The following is a 24,348-nucleotide window of genomic DNA, read 5'->3' as shown; positions in this document are numbered from 1 at the left end:
TTTGCCATTAAATTATTGGTAAACGTATATTAAAAAAGAGGCTTTCGTATCTAAAACTGAAATTATAGATTTTTGAACAGTATACAGTACTTGGCGTTTTGACTCTCATTCTAACTCTCATATTCTTTCTACATTTGAATTTCTTTTGCACTTTGTATTTGAGAATTTGGAATCTTTAACTTTGTCAATAGAATATTTTGAGACAGGGAACAAGACAGTTGTGCTCAAAAGTTAGTGAACCTCACCACAAAATGCACTCCTTCATATTGAGTGTAGGCAACAACACTACAGTGTTCGGAGGGGCCTGAGAAACAAATTAACTTTATTTAATGCAATATTTTGTCACATACCTGACTTCACAATTAGAGAGTCAAAAGGGGCCTAAGCTTTCGATCCTAGCAGAATCTTCTTCGGAGGCAAAATGACAAACATATAAAGTGGAACAACCATAATATAGACCACAGACATTCAACAGCAACGCTAGAAACAGGGAGACAAAAGGGGCATTAGTGAAAAGAGATGACCAATCAGGTTAATGAAGGGGATGAAAGAAAAGGAGTATGCAGACACAAAGGGAAGTTAGTGTACTGTAAGTAAGGCCAAAGAAAGACCTCAAGCCTAGAGGGATTAAGATATGAGGCAGGCAACATCAAACGGGATCTGGAACAAAACAGTCACAATTAATCAACTAAACATGGCAGAACTTGAACACTATTAAATATGTTCATTTTCCGGTAGAGTTATTTAACTTTTAAGCACCCCAGACTGTATACTGCATACATGCCTATTACAATGTAATTATTTATTGTCATTATATATTCATACTGTAGGTGTACAAACTGTGGCTTATGCCTTCCCCAAAGTTAAGATAGTAACCACTGCTGTAGATAAGGAGGTCAATGAGAACTTTCACATCATACCTGGCATCGGTAAGTTGATGAAAAGTGAAGGTTCGTTCAGATATGGCTTGATAGATCTTGGCAACAATACTGGTAGGTAAGCGACATTTTATGTACAATGTCTATGAGATGTGAGGCAACAAAACAAAACATTTCAGAGGCAGGAGACATTTTGTTGTTGTCTGATAAAAAAAAACTAAAAAATAACCAATCTATTTCTATGAAAAAAAGTGGGTTTGGTTGTGCAACTCAGCCAAAATCTATTTTATTCGGATGTTACATATATGTATGATGTGCAGTTGTTGATCTAGGTGGAGCGGTTTGTCATTTCATGTTTAAGCACCATCACAATATTGCCGCTTTGTGACATGCCATATCAGAACAGGGCTTTTTTTAAAAAAATACACCTTTATCCTTTGTTACAAAATATTTTGATGGATATTTATCACATATCTATCCACAGCTTCTTTGGATGTTAATAAAGATGTCTTGATCCACTAGAAAATAGCAAATTTAACGTCCATGGTCATTTAAAGAGCCCTAACAGTTTTGAAATTACCTTTTTGTAATTATTATTATTATTTCAATCTTATATCCCTTCCTTTTTTACCTTCATTGAAATCAAGTATTCTAATTTTGAAATGCTCTGTAGTATTCAAGTAGAAACATTTTGTTAAACAAATTATGTCATAGGATAATTTGCAATTCCTAATATCTGAAATTTCTTTGTAGCGTTGGCACTCCATAATTTCTATGATTCTTTTTCTCACTGTAGGAAATTTCGGAGACAGATACTTCGGGACGGATTCATGATAGGACTGACTGGACCCCGTCACACATCGTTGTATTCAGTTGGTTAAAGACAATTGCCTCTAGGATATCCTTGAGATGCTCAGGACAAATGCAGTGTATGGAGAGCCATCTCTGCAAGTTGCACTTGTTTCACACAGTGTTTGGGATCAGGGTTGTCCAACCTACAGTGTGGGATACAGGTTTACATTGTATGTTGTTCAGGTCTCCTACTACTTCAGTCTGATCAACAAGAGACTGATACCAGACTGAAACTCCATTTGCCAGTGATATTAGGGCATTCTTACGAAGACAGATGAAAATGTTTGGAATTCTTCAAAGAAATTTCCCAATGCACCAAGATGAAAAGAAGAGAATACTCTGACTGATATCTTGGTGGAAAGTGTCAAGAGAATGGCTTGATCTGGAATGAGGAACTACATAATTTTCAAGAGATTCCTGGAGTCACCTACCCTAGCTCTACAACCCTCTGCTCTGTGCTTGAGACGACACATTCAGAGTTGCCAACTTACTGATGGTTTCATTTTAAATACTGATTTCTAAAATTTCAGTTTAGTGTGTTGTCCTACATGTATGATATTTCTTTGAAAATGCTGATTTCACCGAAATACTGATTTTCAGCTTTTTAAGTACCGAAATTATCCATTTTTTTTGTTTCACGTTGGCATTTCTGCACTGTATTTATCTACAACTCGGGTCGCAAGCTGACAGTATCTTGTACCATACAATTTTGTTTTTTACTTTGATTGGAAATGGCTTGATGGTATAACTGTGGTATTTGTAGCACTAAGGTTATCACTAAATGAATTGGCCTATCGAGATCATCGTTACATGAGCATTTTACTCAGTAGACTGATGGGGAACCAATCAGACTTCTTTCAAATTAGCGATTAATCTTGGTAGATATTTTAGGCTGAAAAAACTAAATAAAACAGTGGGTGTATTTGACTGTTTTTGCACACAGTATTGTGTTATTTTGTTTTTCTCTTTTTCTTGTGATTTCAATTTTCTCTTCAGAGAAAGGCAATGGCTACATGTACTTCCATAAATGAATATGGGTTTGAGACTGTATGTTATCTAACTTTTTTTTCAATAGAGGATTTATGAAGAACGCTAACTAGAAATTTGCAATGTTTGGTTTAGAAAAAGTAATGGGGTCATTCACTCACAGCACAGATATTTTTGTCTTCTTTGATCAATTCCATCTCTATATTAATTACACTTGCATTTGTTCTGACATTTTTTATAATTCTGAAATTAATTTGATATCGTCATGTAAGTTTTAATATTTTTTCTGTTATAGGGCTCTATGGCTTGTTTACTAACTGATCAGTATACTTATTTTTCAGGTAAAAATATGAAGCAACTTTGGGGAAATCATGTCCCCTACCTGGGCAATTCCACAAAATGATTAACCTTTTAATACATCCGACCCCAATTATCTCAAGTCTTAATTCACTTCAAAAATTGAACTTTGAGAACATTACAGACCGTCAAGAGAACAAGAAATCAGAGACAGAAAATTTCATGAAGGTCCCACATATAGACATACATATTTTATGGAATTGCTCGCCTGTATTACTAGAAAAATACATTTTTTAAAGCGAGTAAATAATTTTCTATATGTGTTTTTAGGTGCAAATTATGATTTGATGTCCCTATTTTGTCAGCAGATTAATTTGTAATGGAAAGGGGGTTGCTAACACAAAGGTCAATCCATATATTCTATTAAACGGGAATGATTGTTCCACTGGCGCCCAATTACACTTACATGTATTATAATGCATTTGCTGAAAGGTGAGAGCAAAATTTTGGTTCATTTTTTTACAATTCATTTTCTAGTCACTCGTAAAGTCTTGCTCGGCTAATTTTAAATACTTGTTTATTGATTACAATAATGTATTTTAAAGCCCTGATTGCATTTTATTTTTGAACCGTGCCACCTACTTTGAAATGAAATGTAATTTGTATCTTTTATTACCTCATAATATGCATTATGTTAGAATTTAACAACATAAATTCATGGACTTGCTTATGAAATTTGTTTGTGGAGTGGCTTTTTTATATCAATAAATTCTATACTAGCATGGCCAGTGCTTGAAAAGCTTAAATTGATAATGACAAAGTGATTTATTGTTTCCTTTACGTTGTTTCGAACATATTTTATTTACTAGTATTCATTAAAGAGGTTCATTGCAGAATGAGTCGCAATCAAACAAAATTCAAATAATTATTCTTATCCAATAAGAAGATTGCATTCTGGATTTGCCTTTGACTATAACAGAATGGAACATCGTATGTAAGCCAGGATCTTTTTTCTTGATTTATGGGCAAAGCAAATTTTTTTTAACATAAATCGATAGCAGGCATACCAAGAGTAAGTAAAATTTAGGTTCTTTAACTGCTCAATCAGAATAGGTTACAGATCTGCTTATTGTTGGCATTCAGATTCCAACTTCAACTACCCCCCCCCCCCCTCTTTCTATCTCATCTGATGCCTTTAAAAGCCACCCACTACCTTACAACTAGTCCATGATACGATATTGGAACAAGATGCATTTTGCTTTATTTCTGAAAATGTGAATGAAAAGCATTTCCTAATTTGAGTTTACTTAAGAAGATTGCAAACCTTTTTTTTAATCTTTCAAATCGTAGCCAATCATAATTGCTGACGTCATTACTAGATATTTGATTCACTTTTATTCTAGATAAGGATGGTAGCATAGTCCGTGATATGAACTTACATGTATTTGTGCAATGATTCAGAAGTCTATAGAGTAAGATGTTCCGTATCTCAATATTCACATCATATTTTACTGTTACATTCCAACATGGGGTCGCAGACCAATTGTAAGGTGTGCGGTGGCTTCACATTCTCGCCTAAACATACAAAATACACACACTTCTTGATTCTTACATCATAATAATACATTTATTCTTGTGTAACATCACATTTTACAAGACAGATAACAGTTGGCATCAAAGACAGTATTTTTTAAGAAGAAAAACAAAGCTTCAGCACTCCACATACACAATTTGGCTTTCGTCGTTACAGTAAGAAAATACCAATATGATTATACAATATCAATGTCTTTATATCAATCTACATGTATATATTGAGTACTCGCTCAATACCTGTCGTTTCCAGGTCATCTGGGTTACACGACTTTACCATCCTGTGATTAGTAAAACCTGTATCATACCCAGTTCATAAACCGAATGCAGTTTTTAATCACATGATGAAAGAGCCCACTTCTGTCCAGCTTTAAAAACTATCACCTTAAGAACATTCAAATACATGTGTTATCAAATACCATCCAAGTTGCTATACATGTTCCTTTTTCAGCTGAGAGATGTATACAATATGTTTTGAAATAGAATTAAATGCAAAGAAAATCTTGTACATGTATTTCAATAAACCACATATGTGAACAGTTGCAAGAAATATTCTTATGACATTAATTGACTGTTTTGATTGCTGGTGCAATTGCATAATATACAAAAAAAAGTAACCAATTTGCACAAAGGTTTGCAATTGATCGTGTGTTGATTTCCATGATTGATTTCATTGATCATAATATGCAATCAATCATAATTAACTGTACAATCAATAGCTTATCTTTGTGATAAGGATCCCTGGGGGGTGTTTCACAAAGATTTAAGCATGACTTAGGTCGCACTTAAATGCTGACGCGTACATGATATGCAACGCGCAATCTTATTGATCAATACGCAGTAGTGCGCGTCCTCTTGACATGATCTGACCAATGCAGTCAAGCCTTTCATACCGTACGCAACTGGGCATTTAAGTGCGACTCTAAGTCATACTTAAATCTTTGTGAAACACACCCCAGGAATACTAATGTGGACATGTGTGCTCTGTAGTCATGATAAAGTAGCTGCTTTGATAAAACAAGACAAAAAAATCTAAAAATTGTCATAAGCATACACCATAAAGCAGGGTTGTACATGTATAATTGGGTAAATACTTTTATTTTCCAGCCCATGGTTTTCTTGAATAATTTATAAATTGATATTTATAAAAATTGATATTTATAATGCAATTTGTCTAATAAAGAATGAGCTTTACGGTTATTACCAATAGGAATGACACCATGCACGTTAAAAAAGTCTTAGAGCAGTACTAGATGAAAGAAGGACCTATTCAAATAATGTCAGGAGTGCCGGGGGGGGGCAGGGGAATGCATGGGCATTAACTTTAGGGTTTTCTTGGAATAATACACACAATATTGTGTTCTGTACATTGTTCTTAAATGAGAATACAGTTACACATTTTCATAAAAATACGATAAACAGCTCAGGAACATGAGCACAAGAAAACATGCAACATGTATTTTTACATTGAATACATAGAGTTTTTATTTAAAAGAAACCCTGGCTTTCAAACAAGCAGAGAAATAAATTAAACTAAAGTCGCTTGGTTTTCGCAGGGCCAACACAAACAAACATACCCATTGTTTCCCCATATTTCACTTCTGAAACGAAGTATGTACATATGATACATAATCTACAAGTATTTTATGAAAGTGCTGTGTATAATACGTATTGAACAGAAAGTGAAAGCTAAATTCAGTGTAAAAAAAACACTTCATGTGCCTCTGAAAGTGCTTGTGGCTGTTAAAAAAAGTCATTTCCCTTTTAATATACAGTAATCATAAATAATACAATACAAGTAAAGCTTGAATACAAGTAGTTATAGTTAATCATTACACCACTATTATTGCAAATTTAATGCATTTTTCAGGCTCAGGAAAAGATTGTTCTTTGTTCAACAGAAACCAAGATTTTATGTATATAACATGGTGATTGAGTGAAAAAATCAATGGCACTTAAATATTTAAATAAAATTAACATTTAAAGTAACGTCTATGTCTAACTCATAATAAATTCACAATAAATTATTTATTTACAGCGAACGGCAGAATTACACACGACCCTTGTAAACTTTCATGACCTATTTGCTTCTATGAGTTGAGAAAGTAGACTGACTGAATAAAGATTTTTAAATATTTTTGAACCTACAGTTTTGATTGGCCTTTATTAACCCTAATTCTGCCTAATGAACAAATTAACACATTAATAGGACAAGGGCTCCCTCTTACAACAAAATGAAATTGAGTTACATCAAATTCAAATTGAATTCAAATCTAGAGTACATACAGTACATGACTCAATTCTTCAGAGTAGTCAAGTGCATTATTACAACAAAGTAATTTTTAAAAAAAGGTAATAATTAAAACATACATGTACATGTAAAAAGATAACATACACACTACATGGCATGTAGTACCTGTATTTGTTTAATCTTCTCATAAAGTTGTGTGGGTGAAACAACATTTGCTCCTGCAACAATTGCTCCAGACTTAATTTCATCTAAGGTGCAGCAGGGGTGTGAGGGGTCACAAATAAAAAGCTTAAATTCAGCTGAAAATTTAAAAAAATTTGAAATGAGCTAAAATGCTGAATTCTCACACCCCTGATGTACTTATGGGTGAGGGTTGCAATAGGGTTAATAAGTTTCGGGTAGGGTATAGTGTTAAACCCAGGGTTGAAGCTGGTCATTGAGTTAGTGTGTGGAATGAAGAGCATTGCAAACCAGTTGTGTATGCCAGGGTTAACATAACCTAATGTATAATTTACGCAGAGACAGCAGCTTATCATCTTTACCATTACGCTGAAAGTCAGCTTATCTTTACCATTTCGCCAAACATAACAAATATGTCAGATACGGAAGACTACCCATAGTGGCTGCTTGGTCAAAACACTCCAGTCTTGCGTTATTTTCTTTTTATCGACCTGGATTCGGTGCAGCTTTTTGTTGCGTGAAAATTTCCCCCGGTCATTCACAGCCATTGTGCGTCGTCTTTCGTATTTTCTGCATCTTCAGACATATTGCTGACGTTACTTTTGTCATTTTCTGTAACAGCATCAGGCGTAAAGGCAAAGACAAAAAGTTGCAGCCTCCACACAGATTACAGGCTAGGATTAACAGTGATTTTCTATTAATTACATAACAAATTTTGTCTTCCTTTTCATCATTTGCTTTAGTTTTTCATTTGAGAAATGCCCTTGAATATGCCATACATTCAAGTGTACATTAATATCATATTTCCACTTCCATTGCTCAGCTTCCATGATATGAATCAGAATAAAGCATGAAAAATGAATATTATGAATATCATGATTATTATAAGATATAGACATAAATAATCAAAATATTAGCATTTAATCGTCTTTCAGAGACCAAGGAAGTGTTAAATGCATTATCAAAGCGTAACAGTGCAAATATTTCAACCCCGGGCCTAACAAGTATCAGATGACTACCACTGAACCTCGACAGGTATCAAGTCACAACCATGTTCATTCAGCATATTTCTCTATACATTTGAATTCATTTACATATGAATAAAATAAGTGATAAGCTTTCATCCACAAATCATTGTGTCGGTGCAAGAAAGCCGAAAGCCCTTGGGCCTAACAAAAAACTTTCGCGCATCGCATATGCAAACACGCCCATAGCAGCGCGCAAAAGCACACTGCCTATTAGCGTTTCTGCACCGATGCGATGCGCAAAAATGTTTTGGTAGGGGCGTTCTTGCACCGACACAACAAAATATGGTGTCGTAAATGGCAGTAAAAAGTTAGGAAAGAAAATAAGGCAATCTAATATGTACCTTTGAAAAGGCATTCCCTTCCTACTGTACAAGCCTCATTACATGTAAGTTGCACATGGTCGTAAGTAACAATGTAAGAGAAATATACACATGTACCTAAAACAAATAGAATACATTTTTACCAAGAAATATTATTTCCATGGTACCTGATACATGATGACAATGAATGTGTTATCTACCAACCAATACAGAAAAAAGTGTCATTTCCAAAACAAAATTTGCTTCATATTTGCCATAATAATGCAATTTTCACAGCAAAATTAGTGTTTCTAGTCTTGTATTTATAAAATTTCACTTTGAAAAAAATTACCTTAAAAACGATTTCCTACCACCTAAATATATTTGTTTTAATCTGAAAGATAAATATCTTCCATATCAGAAATTACTTACATGTACTAAAAAAAACAGTACTGTTTATAATTTACAAATTATATTCCTCAAAACTCACATTAGTGCATGTTTTAAAACCCATACCCTCAATTTTAGGCATTCACATAAAATTACTTTTTCTTTCTTAAAATTCTTAATAATACATTAAAAAATCTAAATTCCCACACTTTCGTCAGTAACTATTTTTAGTGAGGGTTTTTCTACATGGATTAAGAGCTTGAACATTACATGTACTATAATTGTGCAGAGAATATTATTTTCATTGGACAAATAATTAGGGACAGTGATTTTCCGTTTCAATAAATGGCCTTTTCCGTTTCAGAAAATCTCAAATTCCGTTTTAGCATGTCAGAAAACGGAAATTCCGTTTCCCCACAGACTTTGTACACACGCAAAAGTGACAATTCCGTTTACACATTGAATAGTGAAATCACAGCGCGTACACTCGCACTGGTCAAAATTTGTATCTGCTACTGTACCAACAACACAATAGAATCCGTTCTAATCGGATCTATGCGGGTGCATTTAATAATTTTTCAAACACATTTAGCATGCATACATCCTCACCTTTCACATTATTAGCATAATTTTATGGTGAAATTAAATTTCATCAATAATTTTGGGGTTTTATTGACATCGTTATCATCAGTCAATGACTTTCGCCAATCCGCCATCTTGGATTTTAACCCTAAAAAGACTGGGGGGGCTGATTCAGCCCCCCCCTCGACATTTTTCGCGATAAATCTGCCGCGCAAAATTTTTTGACCGCGTCGCTCGCTGACTTTTTACTTTCAAGTCTCGCGCAACTTTTGAGACCAAAATTGTGACCCCCGGGTACGCGGTTCGGAAATTACGCAACATTTCGTAAGTGCATGCAGACCCAAAATTACTTAAAAACGTGAATTTGTGTGCAAATCCAATGCAAATAGTGTTTTTAGCCAAAATTCATAAATGTATCATTATTTTTCCTTTTACTGCTTAAAATCAATTAATTTTATCTTTTTTATGGTCAAAATGAAGTCCCCGACAATTTCCATTGAAAAAACAATAAAAAACAAAAAGTCGAAAAACAAAGAAATACATAAGAAATTTAGAAAACAATAGAATACATGAGAAAATAAATGTGATGTTGAAATTTTTTTACAATAAATTTGATCAGGTGCCTATCTAGAGTATGTGAAACAAAAATTAGCATTTCAGGGGCATTATTTTATTAATTAGAGCAAACTTATGATTTTACGCATAAATTAGCATAATTAATGAAACATGAGATTTTTTGCAGAATTTGATGTTATAGTTTTGTAGATAATGCCATGGGTAACGCATGTGCCAATTTTCGTCGTGATCGCGCGATCGACGGCCGAGATCATAAGGGGGGCTGAATCAGCCCCCCCCCCAGTCTTCTTAGGCGTCGAAATAGCCCAGTCTATTTAGGGTTAAGACCACGATATCGTGCTGTTACATCTTCAAACGTAGAGGACAGCAACACAAGACAGTGCAGTTGAGCGATATGTGTGCATGTGAAGCTCAACCCGGTCGGCCGGGTACAGGTGCGGGGTACTATCGAGTGTGCTGATGTAGAGAGCAGTCACGATGTGTGAATTATCATGATTGTAGCGATGTGAGATCGTTTTTTCTGGGGTTTTGTGGCCATTTAATATTCTCATTTTGTTGTGATTTTGGAGTAATTTCTGTTGCTATTCTGTGTATTTTGAGGGAAAATACATTTTCCGTTATTTTCCGTTTGAAATGCCACTTTCCGTTTCAAAAGGCCTTTTCCGTGAATTCCGTCCGTTTTCAGCGATCGCGGAATATCGCTGTCCCTAAATAATACACCATAATGGTCTGTATTAAAAAAAAAAACCTGTAAGGATATGTACATCAACATACGAGTTCCAGCTTAACCAATTACCAGCTGGAATTTGGTGATTTTGCACAAAGCTATCACAAATCCCCAAATTTAATTTGTCACCTAGTTGAAATAAAAAAAATTGCCAATATGTTGCTATACCAGCCTGTAATGTGACTCTAGGACATAATATTTACCTCTTGTTTCTCAATACATGATTGATATAAAAAAAAAACTTGGGTTTATATATTCCACTCGACATTCCTGCACAGATCATATGGTGTCAACGTAACCAAAAAAATGTGTACATCTTAAAAAGACTGAGTAAAATATTGCATGCTCATCGAGGTTAATGATGAAATAAAACTAGAAAACACAAGGCTAGATTCTTCTGTCCCACAGGGTCTAAAACCTGAAAATGATTGGCAAACACAAGGTGGATGACTATCAACACCCTGGTTGAGTTTTAAGTTTAGTGTTGAAACCTGGTGTTAGTGTCGGACGCTCCTCCCACCAGCCACAACACCAAACTTGAAATGAGGCTGGTGTTTAGATTTATCATTCAGTGTTGGGATACATGTATCAATGACTTGATTGGTGTAAGTAACCCACATTCTGTAATCCTACCAAAGCCCCTATAACATAAATGTCTACAATTAATTGCAAATAATATGAAAGAACCACTGTGATTGGTTCATGGTCGGTGTATTGAACAAAGTAACAATGATCTTGATTGGTCAGTGGCATTTGGCTAATGATGACAAAACCCTTTTTTACAGAGCCAAGATTATCAACAAAGAATATCCAATCAAATCCAGTTGTGAAGTTCTCCCACCCTACCAGACAATTCTTGTAAAAAAGGTTAATTCCTGAATATACCCATAACATACATTTCTCATGTTCATTGTATAAATTTTCTAACAGCAAAAGTAAAGGCAAATAGAAGTGGGATTTCTGCACATAACTCTGCATTAAAGAACATATGCGATTGCCATACCTAGAACCATTTAAACAGAGCAGTGAGAGTTTAAACAGCACTGAAAGTTTAGTACCTTAGGCGCCTTGTGTCAACAGTTTGAGCAGGGTCTTTCCCGCAGGAATCCTGCAAACAGCTTTTACTTACAAATCATCACATTTCTTCTACCATAAAGAGTGAAGGCAGGAGAGCCACAATAAAGATACCTAGCACCCTAATAGCAGGGCTCCATCTTATAAAAAGTTACCATTGATCCAATCAATCGTAACTCTATGGAAATCCATCAGTGTCATAATTTTGTTACAGGAAATTTGCACAATATCCTTTGTAAACAAAAAGAATTTTCACTGAATTCTCAAGAAAAGAATGAATGCTGACTGATCAGATCAATCGCAACTCTTTGTAAGACAGGGTCCAGGATTCCTACCAAAAGAAACAGCATAGACTTAAGTTGCCTAAACCCACAGTAATTTCTACATTTTGGGAGTTGCAAATCATGATCACAAGATCACAATTACATTGTTGTTAGCTTTGATAGATTGGTTCTTGGGTATATTTGTTATAGTTTTCACTCATTGCCTTCATTCTGGATTCTTTACTATTTTTATATTGGCTGGTCCATGCTTCTTTTCTTGTTGTACCAAATGGCATTACATATCATATGCAGGTGTCTGCCTGAGTTCGATCATTTGAGATAATACAAATCTCTTCAAATCAATCAAAATACTAACCAATTATAACCGTTCTCATGACAACACTCCTCAAATACACCATTATGACCCTTACCATTAACACTACACTGTAGTTAAGTCAGCCCTATTACTACAGAGAAAGGGCAAGTTGAGAAAGCAGAAATAAGATTAACTTCTTGGAATTTTGTGACAGCCACAATAAATATTAACTCTTTTAAGGATATCACAATTGTTAAGCATTACGACCACCCCCTATGAATGAAAATATTCCTTTTCCTTCCTTCTGGGCTGCTGTGCTTCAATAAACCATTCACCCATGAGAAGGATCAAGGGGCTATATAAGAGCTACTAGATCATTGGGCAGTGTGGCCTTAGCCATCTTTTGCGTTGCGACCCTAGAGGCTAAGGCTTTCAACGGATGGACGAAGCCTCCCGATACTGCTCTCCTTCCATGACGAAGAACTCCTCTAGCTTCCACTGCAGCGTCTCAAAGGTCGGTCTCTCCATGGCCTTGGACTTCCAGCATTCCAGCATGATCTCGTACAGGTCCGGAGGACACCCAGGAGGGTTGGGCATCCGGTATCCCCTGTCCACGCAGTCCAGGACCTCCTTGTTTGTCATTCCTGGATGGGAGAAAGATGAGGTGGTCCGTCAATTTGGCATCCATTTAGAAAACATGTTCAGGGGTCCATTTCATAAAGCTGTTCGTAAGTTAAGAGCGACTTTAAGAATGATTGGTGATCCTTTTTACGCTCTAAACCATCGCCAATTAATCTATCATTTACCGCAAGAAAGGATCACCAGTCGTTCTTAAAGTCGCTCTTTACTTACGAACAGCTTTATGAAACACCCACCAGGAGAAAAAAAAAGTATTTGAACAGGAAACCTTTCTGTGTACATATATATGAAACTGAAGGAGACACAATAGGGAGTAAAAACTTTCTAGAATTTTAAAACAAATTTTGTTTACACCTTCATTGCACTGCTCCTCCCATTGTACAAAACTAATCATACCATCAATCCATAGCAAAAGATAAGCATAACAGTACAACTTCTAATGTATGAAGCAATAGCACAAATGGATGCAGTTCCGAGCCTTTGATGTGGCCACCATAATCTGGTTTCAGTCAGTAAAAGCAGAATTCTAGGCATGTGTAAGACATCAACCAAAGATTTTGAGATACTAAATGTAATTTGAGGGTGCAGTGAACATATTCTGGTGCAAACATCTTATTACAGAATACCCAAACTTTTAAAATCTGGAGTTGTGATACTTGTTACTCATTGTAATATTCAAATTGTAATGTATTGCCTTTACATAATATATTCTTTTTTTCACGCAAAGGGCGGGGGAAGGGGTGGGCCTTACCAGGATATGGTATCCTTCCATAAGTGATGATCTCAGTGAGTAAAATACCAAATGACCAGACATCTGATTTGATGGTGAAGCTGTGATAGTTAGCAGCCTCCGGAGCCGTCCATTTGATGGGGAACTTGGCACCGACATGAGACTCGTAGATCTCATCCTGAAACGAAAAATCAAATAAACATTATATTGAATAGTGGACTTCATAATAATGGTATTCAAAGTATCAACACTTGGAGCTATTGTTTAATCAATCAATATGAAATAATGAAAAAAATATATATATTTTTATGAATACGTTACATGAGCCATCTTTAAGACAAGAATCTTAATATCAGCATATTTTCATGATTTCATTACTTCTAAAGTTAATTGAAAAAAAAATCTGCAAGGATGTTTTATAGTCTCTAAAATTGTGAAAAACACCATGGAACATTCAGCTTATGAGGAATAAAATGTAAAATAGCGACTCAACTATAAATCCTAAAATGTGAAATACTATAATACTCAACAAAATGCAACAAGGTTCATGTATATGTGTGGACTGTGTTAAATGATCTAAATTTTGTATAATGAACGAAACGCATTAAAATAAGAACATACATGTATACATTCATAATATACATCAAATATTGTAACTAAACCTTATCAAACAATGTATAAAATGAAGAATTCCAAGTAGGATTGTGATAAAAATGAGTGATGTAATTACAAACAAATAAAACGTACGACTTACAGTGCCGAATAATGTAAATTTGGGTAAATCAAATACGAATGCATCACTTAAACATTTGAATATGTGTACGATGACAAAGTAATAAATCTTTACGTGACAATTGATGGGTTAACTATTTGTTTTTTCAAGCATGTGCTCAAGTCACCATCAGGCAGAGTGTTTTTAGTCATTTTAATTATCCCTTCATTTCTGATTCCCCAAACTCTCCAGAAATGTCAAGATTATTTGTAATGAAATATGAGATAAGTGGTTCATTTTTATAATTGAAAGAATGCTTTCACTTTTGTTAAATCCAGCCAAAAGTGTCTGGATAAATGAAGGCCGATCAATAACTTGTACCATTCTAGTTTAGAGTTTATATGGGAAATATAGAGATGTCTTCGATAGGTATAACTTTATCTATAAAAGACAGCTCTATAAACCTAACATTACCCCCCCAAAAAAAAAAATTGCAAAAGTGTCATATCCCCCTTTCCACGATCATCTCTGTTGTCATCAGATGTAATAATAAAGATTAATTCCTTTCATTATGTAATAATAAAAACCCATTTCATCTTGACATTTAGTCAATCAGTATCTTTTGGCCATGAGAGACATTTCAAAAATAGAGCAAACTTTACATTTTGACTGATAAAGAACAGCAGACTGGCCTAATGCATTCAGCTTTTAAAATTTTTTTTTTTAAAGAAATAACAAGTAGAACCAATTTGTTTTTTTTTATGGTAAAATGCAAATGTATTTTAATATTTTGTTGCCTACACTTTGTTAAACGGCAAAAATATAGCAACTACATGTATAAAAGGGTCCACAATACCTAAGGATTAGCCTTGAAATTTCAAAAATAAACACAAGGTAATATCTACTGTGAACTTTATCCCAAAGGATCTACACATAATCACTACATTTTTATAAGGCTCCAACTTTAAACCATCTTAAGCAAACATAGAAAAAAAAAGTAAATACTGCAGTTGCTCAAATAGACACTGTACATTTATTCATACAAACTACAAATATGTGGAATGTAGGCCTTGCCCAAACTTGCTCAAGAAAAGGAAAATCCCCTTTTGGGGCCAAAAATTGATCTGAATAGAATGAAGGATTCTGTTCAAATATGAGGTCAGACAACAATTTCACAATGGAAATATTATATTAGCAGGTGCCATTACGCTGATATCTTAGGCTTCCTAGGTTGTACCAAGGTTAGAGATTAATAGACAAAACTGCATATGAGAAACAATTATCTGATTGATCAGGGTCGTTTGGCTATCAATTGGCTGTTTCCATGGATACAGTACTATTGTAAGCTTAATCACAATCATAATAATATAAAGCATACTAGATTACTTATCACTTAATTTATCAGAAGTATCAAAGCACTCTACAAGGCAACATGCAGCATAATTACCACAAATATTCGTAATATTTGAGTTCCTTTTTAGCTTTAACCTTTATGCACCTAATAAACCTTTCCATCAAATTAAACTGAATTTATATAATTTTGCAGTGAATTTCTACATACAATATTTGAAAATAAAACTAGGCACTATGAAGACTTTTAATGTCTAAATTTGAAGTTGAATGCAAAATATTGTCAAGACATGTTTCTATTTAGTTGAAAATCAAGTAACAATGCCAACTTTTCTGGAACATTTTTCAAATTAAATTCACGCTCTCGATGGGGGTAATTCCAATACATATGCGCCAAGTAAATGATATTTATTAATCATTGATAACTTATCATGGTCATACCAATTACATTTCACCTTGGCTGCAAGTAATATCTACAACTGCTATCAAAATGGCTAATCTAGGCAACGTTCTGATATCGCCTGCCTGATGGCAATCAATTAAAAAGCCCTGAGGTTTTGAGCCATGGACTCTGACAATATGTATAATTCAGAGTCACAAGTAAATAATACATTATTAGTAATATGTTAATAATATGCAGTGAATGATATACAGTAGGCTAGCATGCAAAAGTTCCATTAATGCAGTAGGTTTACTTTTAAAAGTCTAAATGTGATAAGTTTCCAAAACATGCACATAGAAAAAGGAGAGATAAGAAAAATAATCCCAAAAATATATGTTTCTCCTTTTAAGCATCAATAAAAGAAATCATCTGTACACTGTATAAAACGCTATCAAAAATTTTAAGCAATGCTGCTTAAGCCAATCACTCTAACAAATATTGTTTTAACAAGCATTGACTAACAGATTAAACAATTTGGTAGACTGTGCTCAAACCAGGGTTACCCATAACTGATTTCTCCCGAATAAACTCAGACCGATTCTGCCCGAATATGGCATGATTCGGTGGATTCGGAACCTATTTGTCTCTGATTTGGAGAACTCCCAAATCAGAACGGATAAGTCCGGAATAGGTCCTGAGTTAGAGCAGACTCGCCAAGAATTGACGGCCCAGAATACCCTGAATGCCTCTCAGAATCCAACCAAATTCCATAAAATACATCCCAAATGAAATTTGTCGTGGCCACATTCGGGAGTATTTGGCTGATTTTGAACATTTCAAAATGAGCTGAATCCCTCCACGAGTGTTCCTGAATCCCTCCTGAATTTTCTCGCATTCGGGGAGGGAGAACACAATACTCCCGAATACGTGTTTTCGGATGGATTCGTAGCTGATTCGGTCTTGGTGTAACCCATGCTTTTCAACAGCATTGCTTAAAATTTAAAAAGCATTTTGAGAGTAACAGATGCAAAAAACTTTTACAACTTCCAAACCCACATCCTTATCCCTTGTCTCCCCACACTCAGAGTAGCCCCTTTCTCTCCCTCTTGATCGATTGATTGGTTTCCTCCAACTAGATATGCGTCATACAAAGCGTCACTCTTGCAGAGTGTACACGATCACATTCAGAGACCAATAGAACATCCCCTCCCTATCTCTCTCTCCCCTTTCATCGACTCCATGTGATCATTAGAGGGCCCAGATAAGCTCAATTTAGATGCTATACTCATCATCGTTGTCATGATCAACATCATCTTATCAACGGTATCACCATCATTATTGTCATCTCCACACTTACACCACAATTATCATCCTCATCACTTTCACCACCATCATCATCATAATCATCACCATCATCATCATCATCACCATCCTCATCATCCTCCTCATCATCATCATCATCCCATCGTCATCATCATCGTGTCATCATCACCATCATAAACATCATCATTACCATGATAATCATCATCATCCCATCATCATTACCATCATCATCATCAGCATCACCATCATGTCATCAGTCATCATCATCATCATCACATCATCATCATCATCCCATCACCATCATCATCATCATCATCACCTAAATCATCATCACCATCATCATCATCAACACCGGCATCATCATCATCTCTCATCATCACCATCATCATCATCAACACCAGCATCATCATCATCATGTCATCCTCATTATCACAACCACTCAAATCACCACCATCATCTTCATGCTTCCATCCCATACTAATTCCCTATAAGTTTTAGAAAGTGAATTACATGAAGGAAGTTATTTGTTAGAAATTATAAAGGCAAAATGCACGAACATGCAATAGCTGTTTGATCCTCTACATAATCTAGACTGAAGTCGGACCTACCAAATCAATACATTACCCCCAACCAATTCAGGTTGACGATTAGCGTCACATGACATGGTTGTTTTATTTGACCACACAAGGAACATTCCAATGATGTGTAACTATTAATAAACCTACCTGATTCTGAAAAGGAAGAACAAAAGAGGAAGAACGGTAGGGCTCATGAAATGTGTGAAAAAAAGTAGAAATTATTTTTAAAGGGTTATCGAGGGGACCTGCTCCCAAAATAAAGCTGGTTTTTAGGAGAAAGTTGAACTACAGAACTTTGTGATGATCAACACACGTTGTTGTTTTTTATATGAAGGGGAAAGTTTTCTGGCAGTCTTCTGACAGTTTTTTTCTTCCTCCTTTATAGTTCTACTTACATGTACTTAAATAATGAGTTTTCTTTTTTCCACATTTTTTTGTGTTAAAATCTTCAACTCTTTCCATTTTAACCAAGCAGAATGTCGGTGTGCATGCATGGGGATTAGGGGGAAAACTGCCCCCCCCCTCCTCCAGCTCCAATTAATTCCACAGCCCAGTCTTGTACCGTGCATACTATGCATTCAATCTTTGAGAATTTATCCCCGCAAAGGTAGACAAAATGACATTAATACACCAAATATGAAAATACATGTCACAATACATTTTTAAAAAAAGTTTGTTAGCAAACACATATATGTCAATAGAAAAGTACAAGACATTACATGAGCAACAAGACAACATGTTAGAGAACACTGGTTCAAATTGATTGTTAGACACAAAGATTATCAAATATGCAGCACAAATGATTACACTTAAGGAGATAATAATTTAGTTTTATGTTTGACTAATGTGTAATAATCTGCAGTGCACACACTTCACTGAAAATGGTTTGAATGAACAGACTAAGTAACTTCTTTACAGAAGGTCCCTCTTGCTCAGAAAATTGAAACAGCAACTTTAATAGGTACTAGTCTTGTGTGAACACCCAATTATTGATCAAAGTATCAATCCTGGTCTTAGCATGCAGACTAGTTGTGTACAATAGGCTACAAGATGGCAACCAGAGGGGCCTGCCATCTATTTCAAGTTTACATCCTCTTCTAGGGACGTATGAATCCATACTTTTCAAAATGGCACAAGTGTATGATATTGATTTGAACCTCATCTCTCCAACTTAAAGTGGATCCAAGCAAAATAATTTTCTTATCCATACAAGAAGTTGAACTTTCACTTATACCCCTTTCATAAACCTATCCTCCAATTAGCCGCCTAAGAGTAATGCGGATAATTCAATAAAAATTGCATTCATAAACTCTGAAAATAATCCGCACTATTATTACGAGCGCCCGTCCTGAACGAGGATAATCATCATGGCAACCGCACATACCCCCTCCAATGCGGTTGTGTTGGAAAAGGGTGACCTTGTGACCACTCCATGGCATCCGCATTACTTTCGAAAAGCGTTCATAAAGTCAAAATCTGGTCCCGATGCTGCTATTATGCGGATAATTGCAGCATCAACATCCGGTCCTCCTCCGATTTTACGACCAAATTATGTTGCTATTAGCCGCATAATTGGGTTTATGAAAGGGGTACAAGAAGCTAGGCTGGCAGTGACTGTCACATGATCATTGCCCCCGACCATGTGACTGTTCTGTCATCTATTTATACACCACCCTCATCGATATCAATAATGTGATGTAACCAATGACAAACCCCAACATAATGCTTCCTTTTATTCTTCCTCTTTCTAAGCCCAAATCATTCTTCCTATCCCGTCACTTGAACGCCTTTGTTCGAACGTCACAACGAATTATCATATCTTCTATTTCCGTCCCTCGTCTTCCCAAGTTTAGTTCCTGATGCGATTGGAAGCAGGCCAGGGTGTTCGTGCACTTTATTCTCTGATGCCTATCAAAAGTTTTTTACTTGGCATTTGTGAAATAGACAAAGGGAAATAGAGCTATGAAATCTCTTTACATGTAGATCTTGGATGTCATATTCCTCATACTCTTGTTTTTATGTACAATGTAAGATAAGTCCTGAATTATTGCTGTATCCATCAATCATCCTTTGGTATTTCATGTTTTAGGAGTCTCTATTAAAATTTAACATATAATGAGAAATAGTAGGCTCGTTATATTGCAATATTATGTTGAAAAATGATTATGATATCATCATAAATAACTTAATCCTGATTTCTGATTACTTGAAATACTCTAGAAAAGGACACTTCTCATTTTCATTTCCTGTTAGCTCACCCAAAACTCCTCAAAACTGTGATAACAATCACTTCTTTATATCCCATCCGACACAATTAATCAGCAAAGACTTATAAATTGCATGTATTTATATTAAGTAACGATGTGTGTACATGTATGGTATGAAATTTTGAGAACATCATTTTTCATCCATCAGAATGCCAAGAATATACTATTATCTTATTGTAGAACTCTTGTACATTCTTAACCCATATGCAAAGATCTGTTTTTATCCCCAAAAGAGCAAAATCTGTTTAAATTTGTATCACATTCACTTTCATGCATTGAACAATTAAATGGGTGCTTCAAGTGTATGATAAAAACATAACATTTCCATGAAATTTGCCAAGTTGCAATTTCAAGCAGTGTAGACTGTGGGATGGTCGCTAAAATTGTGACTTTCCTTGGGGCGGCAAATGCAACCATGTTTCTTGGACATGATAATATGTAAAATATTATGAGAGAATACATGCAACATGTTGCCATCGCTAAATTCTGCTCCTGACCTCAAAATTAAAATAATAATATGCGAAATCATACCATTGATTCGACTGGAATTTCCGCCATACACCCCGTGTGTTAAGGACTTCCGCGAACGCGCGCAAGCGTGTACAATGCATGTAACCTCGTTTTATTCATTGTAGAATCTACGATGGCGAATAAGATGTCATCAGCTTCGTCGTGTTTTGACAGCGAAAATGGTGATTTACCAATAGCAAATATATGCTACATGCACGTCTTACCCAAGGAAATAGGGCCAGTAAATTTCTTTCAAGTAAATAGCTAGAACAAATTTAAGCCTTTGCTGCATGCATTCGTTGGTGTAGACTACCTGGGACTTCAGAATAAAATAGCTATTCGTGCAGCAGAGAAGTTTGCGATTGACTTGCTTGCAGCCCGGCCCTGGGTGACCAGCCCGGCCAGCATTTCAGCAAGATCCGAATGGATCAAAATAAATATAGATGTACCGCGTTACTTTCAAAAGAGGGGGCACACCTCTGTTTTAATGGCATTTTTACATTACAAATTTTATTATTTTTGCTTCTCAAGGGGGGGGACAGGCAATGGCATCATTACGCAAGATTTTGAGGGGCGATATGGTGTATCAGGTAAAAAAAAACGATGCGAGTGAGCAAAATTTTTTATATTTTTATTACAAAAATCCAATTTTAGATTTTGACATAATGTTAAAGAAGATAACATATTTTTCACCCTTCTCTCTTTCCTTTTCCTATTTTTTCTTGGTCTGTACGCCACGGTAAACAAGATTTTGTTTATGATTTTGCATGCTCGAGTCGATTTTTAAAAAATAAAATCACTTTTTCATGACAATCTATAACTGTTCTTCTTTCTTAGCCATTCCAGTTTTCACTTTTTATGTTTTTTCTTTAGTTCCCTTCCCCCTTTCCTCTTTTTTCCCTTTCTTTCTCCCCCTTTTCTTCTTTTCCCTTTTTTTAATTTCCCGGTGAACTCCGCCAGGGGGACAGCTTGCCCCCCCCCCTGTTAAGCCACTGCTCCCTGGGCCGGGCTGCATGCAAGTCAATCGCAAATTTCTCTGCTGCACAAATAGCTATTTTTATTCCGAAGTCCCAGGTAGTCTACACCAACGAATGCAGCAAAGGCTAAATTTGTTCTAGCTCTTTACTTGAAAGAAATTTACTGGCCCTCTTTCCTTGGGTAAGACGTGCATGTAGCATATATTTGCTAGTGGCAAATCGTCATTTTCGCTGTCAAAACACGACGAAGACGACGACATCTTATCCGCCATCGTAGATTCTACAACGAATAAAAAATAAACGCGAATGAGGTTACATGCATTGTACACGCTTGCGCGCGTTCGCGGAAGTCCTTAACACACGGGGTGAATGGCAGAATTTCCAGGCGAATCAATGGTACGATTTTGCATATTATTTTAATTTTGAGGTCAGAAGCAGAATTTAGCGATTGCAACATGTTGCATGTATTCACTCATAATATTTTACATATTATCATGTCCAAGAACCGTGGTTGCATTTGCCGCCCCACGGAAATGAAAAACTAGAGACATTTTCCTTGTCCATCCCACAGTCTAGTGATTGTGTTCTTATCACCATGTTGTCAGTTAATTAAAAGTGTGAAATGACTGACATTTTTAAGTTCATCAAGAAACAGCACCACATACTACATTAGCATGAAAATTATATCGAAATGTCAGGTTTATTTTTATCTTTCTAAACATCTTTCATGTGAAATTGCTAGTAGTCAGAATAAAGATGAACTACAAGAAATGTTCCCCAAAGAAGACCTTATACAGGAATTGTTACAAGCTGAAGAGAACAAAGACAACTGATTTCTTTGGGCCTTAAGCACATTGTTCACCACAACTGAGATTCAAGTTGAAATGATAAATTGTAAAAAGTGATAGTCCTACAGGGGAAAAAAATTTGCATGGGAGCTTGGGACAATTTTGCCCCCTAAATGTTAAAAAAGAACCCTAGAAATTAAAAAAAAAATGTCCCAGAAAATCCTCATTCACCACATCCGATTTAGGCCATCAGTTGAGAGTAGTAGCCCCCCAAAATAACATTTTTTTTTTGCCTGGTGCTAGTCATAAATGCCAAGAGTGCCTTCATCTGTAACACTCTTGTACAAATTAAAGTAGTCCATTTCCAAGTTTAGTTCACCAACACATGTTCACCATGAGTATTAGAGGTTAGAGAGAAAATTAGGTCAGCCAAGTTGAGAGGCACACAAATAGTTGATGCATCATTCCCCCTAACCATTTGAACAATGAAATAATATCACACGAACATGCCTAACATTTATCACATATCGTGTAAGGAACAAGAGAGGGGAAGATATTGTTGATTTGAAGGATTGAACAGGAACTGTTGTTAATGATATTTTTAGTATAGATTTGGTTAATGAACATGGGGGAGCTTGATTGATGTAAGTTGTACTCTGTGATTCTGTGACTTTAGAGTAATAGCAAAATGCTGTACACAGAATTCCTGAAAGTCTGTGCATATTTGCCATAAAAGTACAGAGTAAAAGCAGTTGGACATTCTGGCTTCAGTTTCTCATAGTATAATATGTCCATGTCTTTCCTTTCTTCTGATGATAAAATAAATGACACTGAGGTGCCTTACCAAAGTCTGAGCCATTTTTCTGCAGAAAAACCACTCTGCTTTCACAGCTTGCTGATCCTAACATCTTACAAATAGGGGATTCATAGAGGCCGAGCAATATCAAATTTAATGGATGTGGTAGAGACTTCTGATTGCAGTGCCTTTATTACAATATTATTCTTTTAAACAAGTACCATACTTCCAGCCATGATTTTTTTTTTAATATTGAATATTAATAAATGTCGCATACCCATAAAGTATCCTTTACTGTAACATATATGATCACTGGCATCCTTGATGGAGTGTACTCGTCTTGATAAATCTGTTTTAGTCAAAGGTGGTCGTGTCTTGGACATTCTTATCTTCAACAAGTGCCTTTCCGGCACTTTGCCTACAGGAAATGCTTCTTTACTATAGATCAGGAATCAAAGAGTATTAGTAAAGAAATTGTTCTGATAGTCTGCTTCCATCTTTAGTGTCTCCACTGGACAGTACTTACCTACATCACCCTGGCTAAGCCAAAGTCTGCCACTTCTTAGAGTTACCTCCTCCTACAGGCCCATACATACTGAATCTGTTATCAAAGGGCTACTAGGTAAATCTCAGTGTCTTTGCTGGACAGTACTCACCTTGATCACCCTGGCTAAGCCAAAGTCAGCCACCTTGCAGATGTTGTTCTCTCCCACCAGGACATTCCTGGCTGCCAAGTCTCTGTGGATGTAGTTCTGTGACTCTAGATATGCCATACCAGCGGCTACCTGGGCTGCCATATCAATCAATATCCTCAGCTGAAGAGAGTGGCCTTTGGCTGTAGGGAAAGAAAAAATGTGTCACAAAATTACAAAACATCATATAAGTTAATTTGACCGCAACTTCAAGAATCTGACATTTGAAGTTTTACTCCAGTGGCCTGTATCATAAAGGGCTTGCAACTGTTGTAACTCTGCCACTGTGGCAACTGCCATGGTAAAAGGGCTCA

General features: G+C 35.8%; 2 protein-coding genes across 5 annotated transcripts in view; one reads left to right on the top strand and one right to left on the bottom strand.

Annotated features, from left to right (window-relative positions):
• Positions 1-3,246, top strand: part of LOC121430530 (uridine-cytidine kinase-like 1) — a 35,830-nt gene extending 32,584 nt beyond the window's left edge. For all 3 annotated transcript variants that reach the window (XM_041627823.1, XM_041627822.1, XM_041627824.1), the window contains 2 exons: positions 831-929; positions 1,675-3,246. In XM_041627823.1, coding sequence (XP_041483757.1) covers positions 831-929; positions 1,675-1,712 — 137 coding nt within the window. In that variant the 3' untranslated portion in view covers positions 1,713-3,246. The remainder of the gene's footprint in view (positions 1-830; positions 930-1,674) is intronic.
• A 9,260-nt stretch (positions 3,247-12,506) lies between these two features.
• Positions 12,507-24,348, bottom strand: part of LOC121430496 (tyrosine-protein kinase SRK2-like) — a 58,046-nt gene continuing 46,204 nt past the window's right edge. For both annotated transcript variants that reach the window (XM_041627780.1, XM_041627779.1), the window contains exons 6-8: positions 23,999-24,177; positions 13,681-13,837; positions 12,507-12,934 (exon numbers count right to left, since the gene is read on the bottom strand). In XM_041627780.1, the coding sequence (XP_041483714.1) occupies positions 12,723-12,934; positions 13,681-13,837; positions 23,999-24,177 (548 nt within the window). In that variant the 3' untranslated portion in view covers positions 12,507-12,722. The remainder of the gene's footprint in view (positions 12,935-13,680; positions 13,838-23,998; positions 24,178-24,348) is intronic.

This window comes from Lytechinus variegatus, chromosome 17, assembly GCF_018143015.1.
Source record: "Lytechinus variegatus isolate NC3 chromosome 17, Lvar_3.0, whole genome shotgun sequence".
NCBI classification, from domain to species: domain Eukaryota; kingdom Metazoa; phylum Echinodermata; class Echinoidea; order Temnopleuroida; family Toxopneustidae; genus Lytechinus; species Lytechinus variegatus.
The sequence above is the reverse complement of the archived record's forward strand: the minus strand, read 5'-3'. Positions and strand labels throughout refer to the sequence as shown.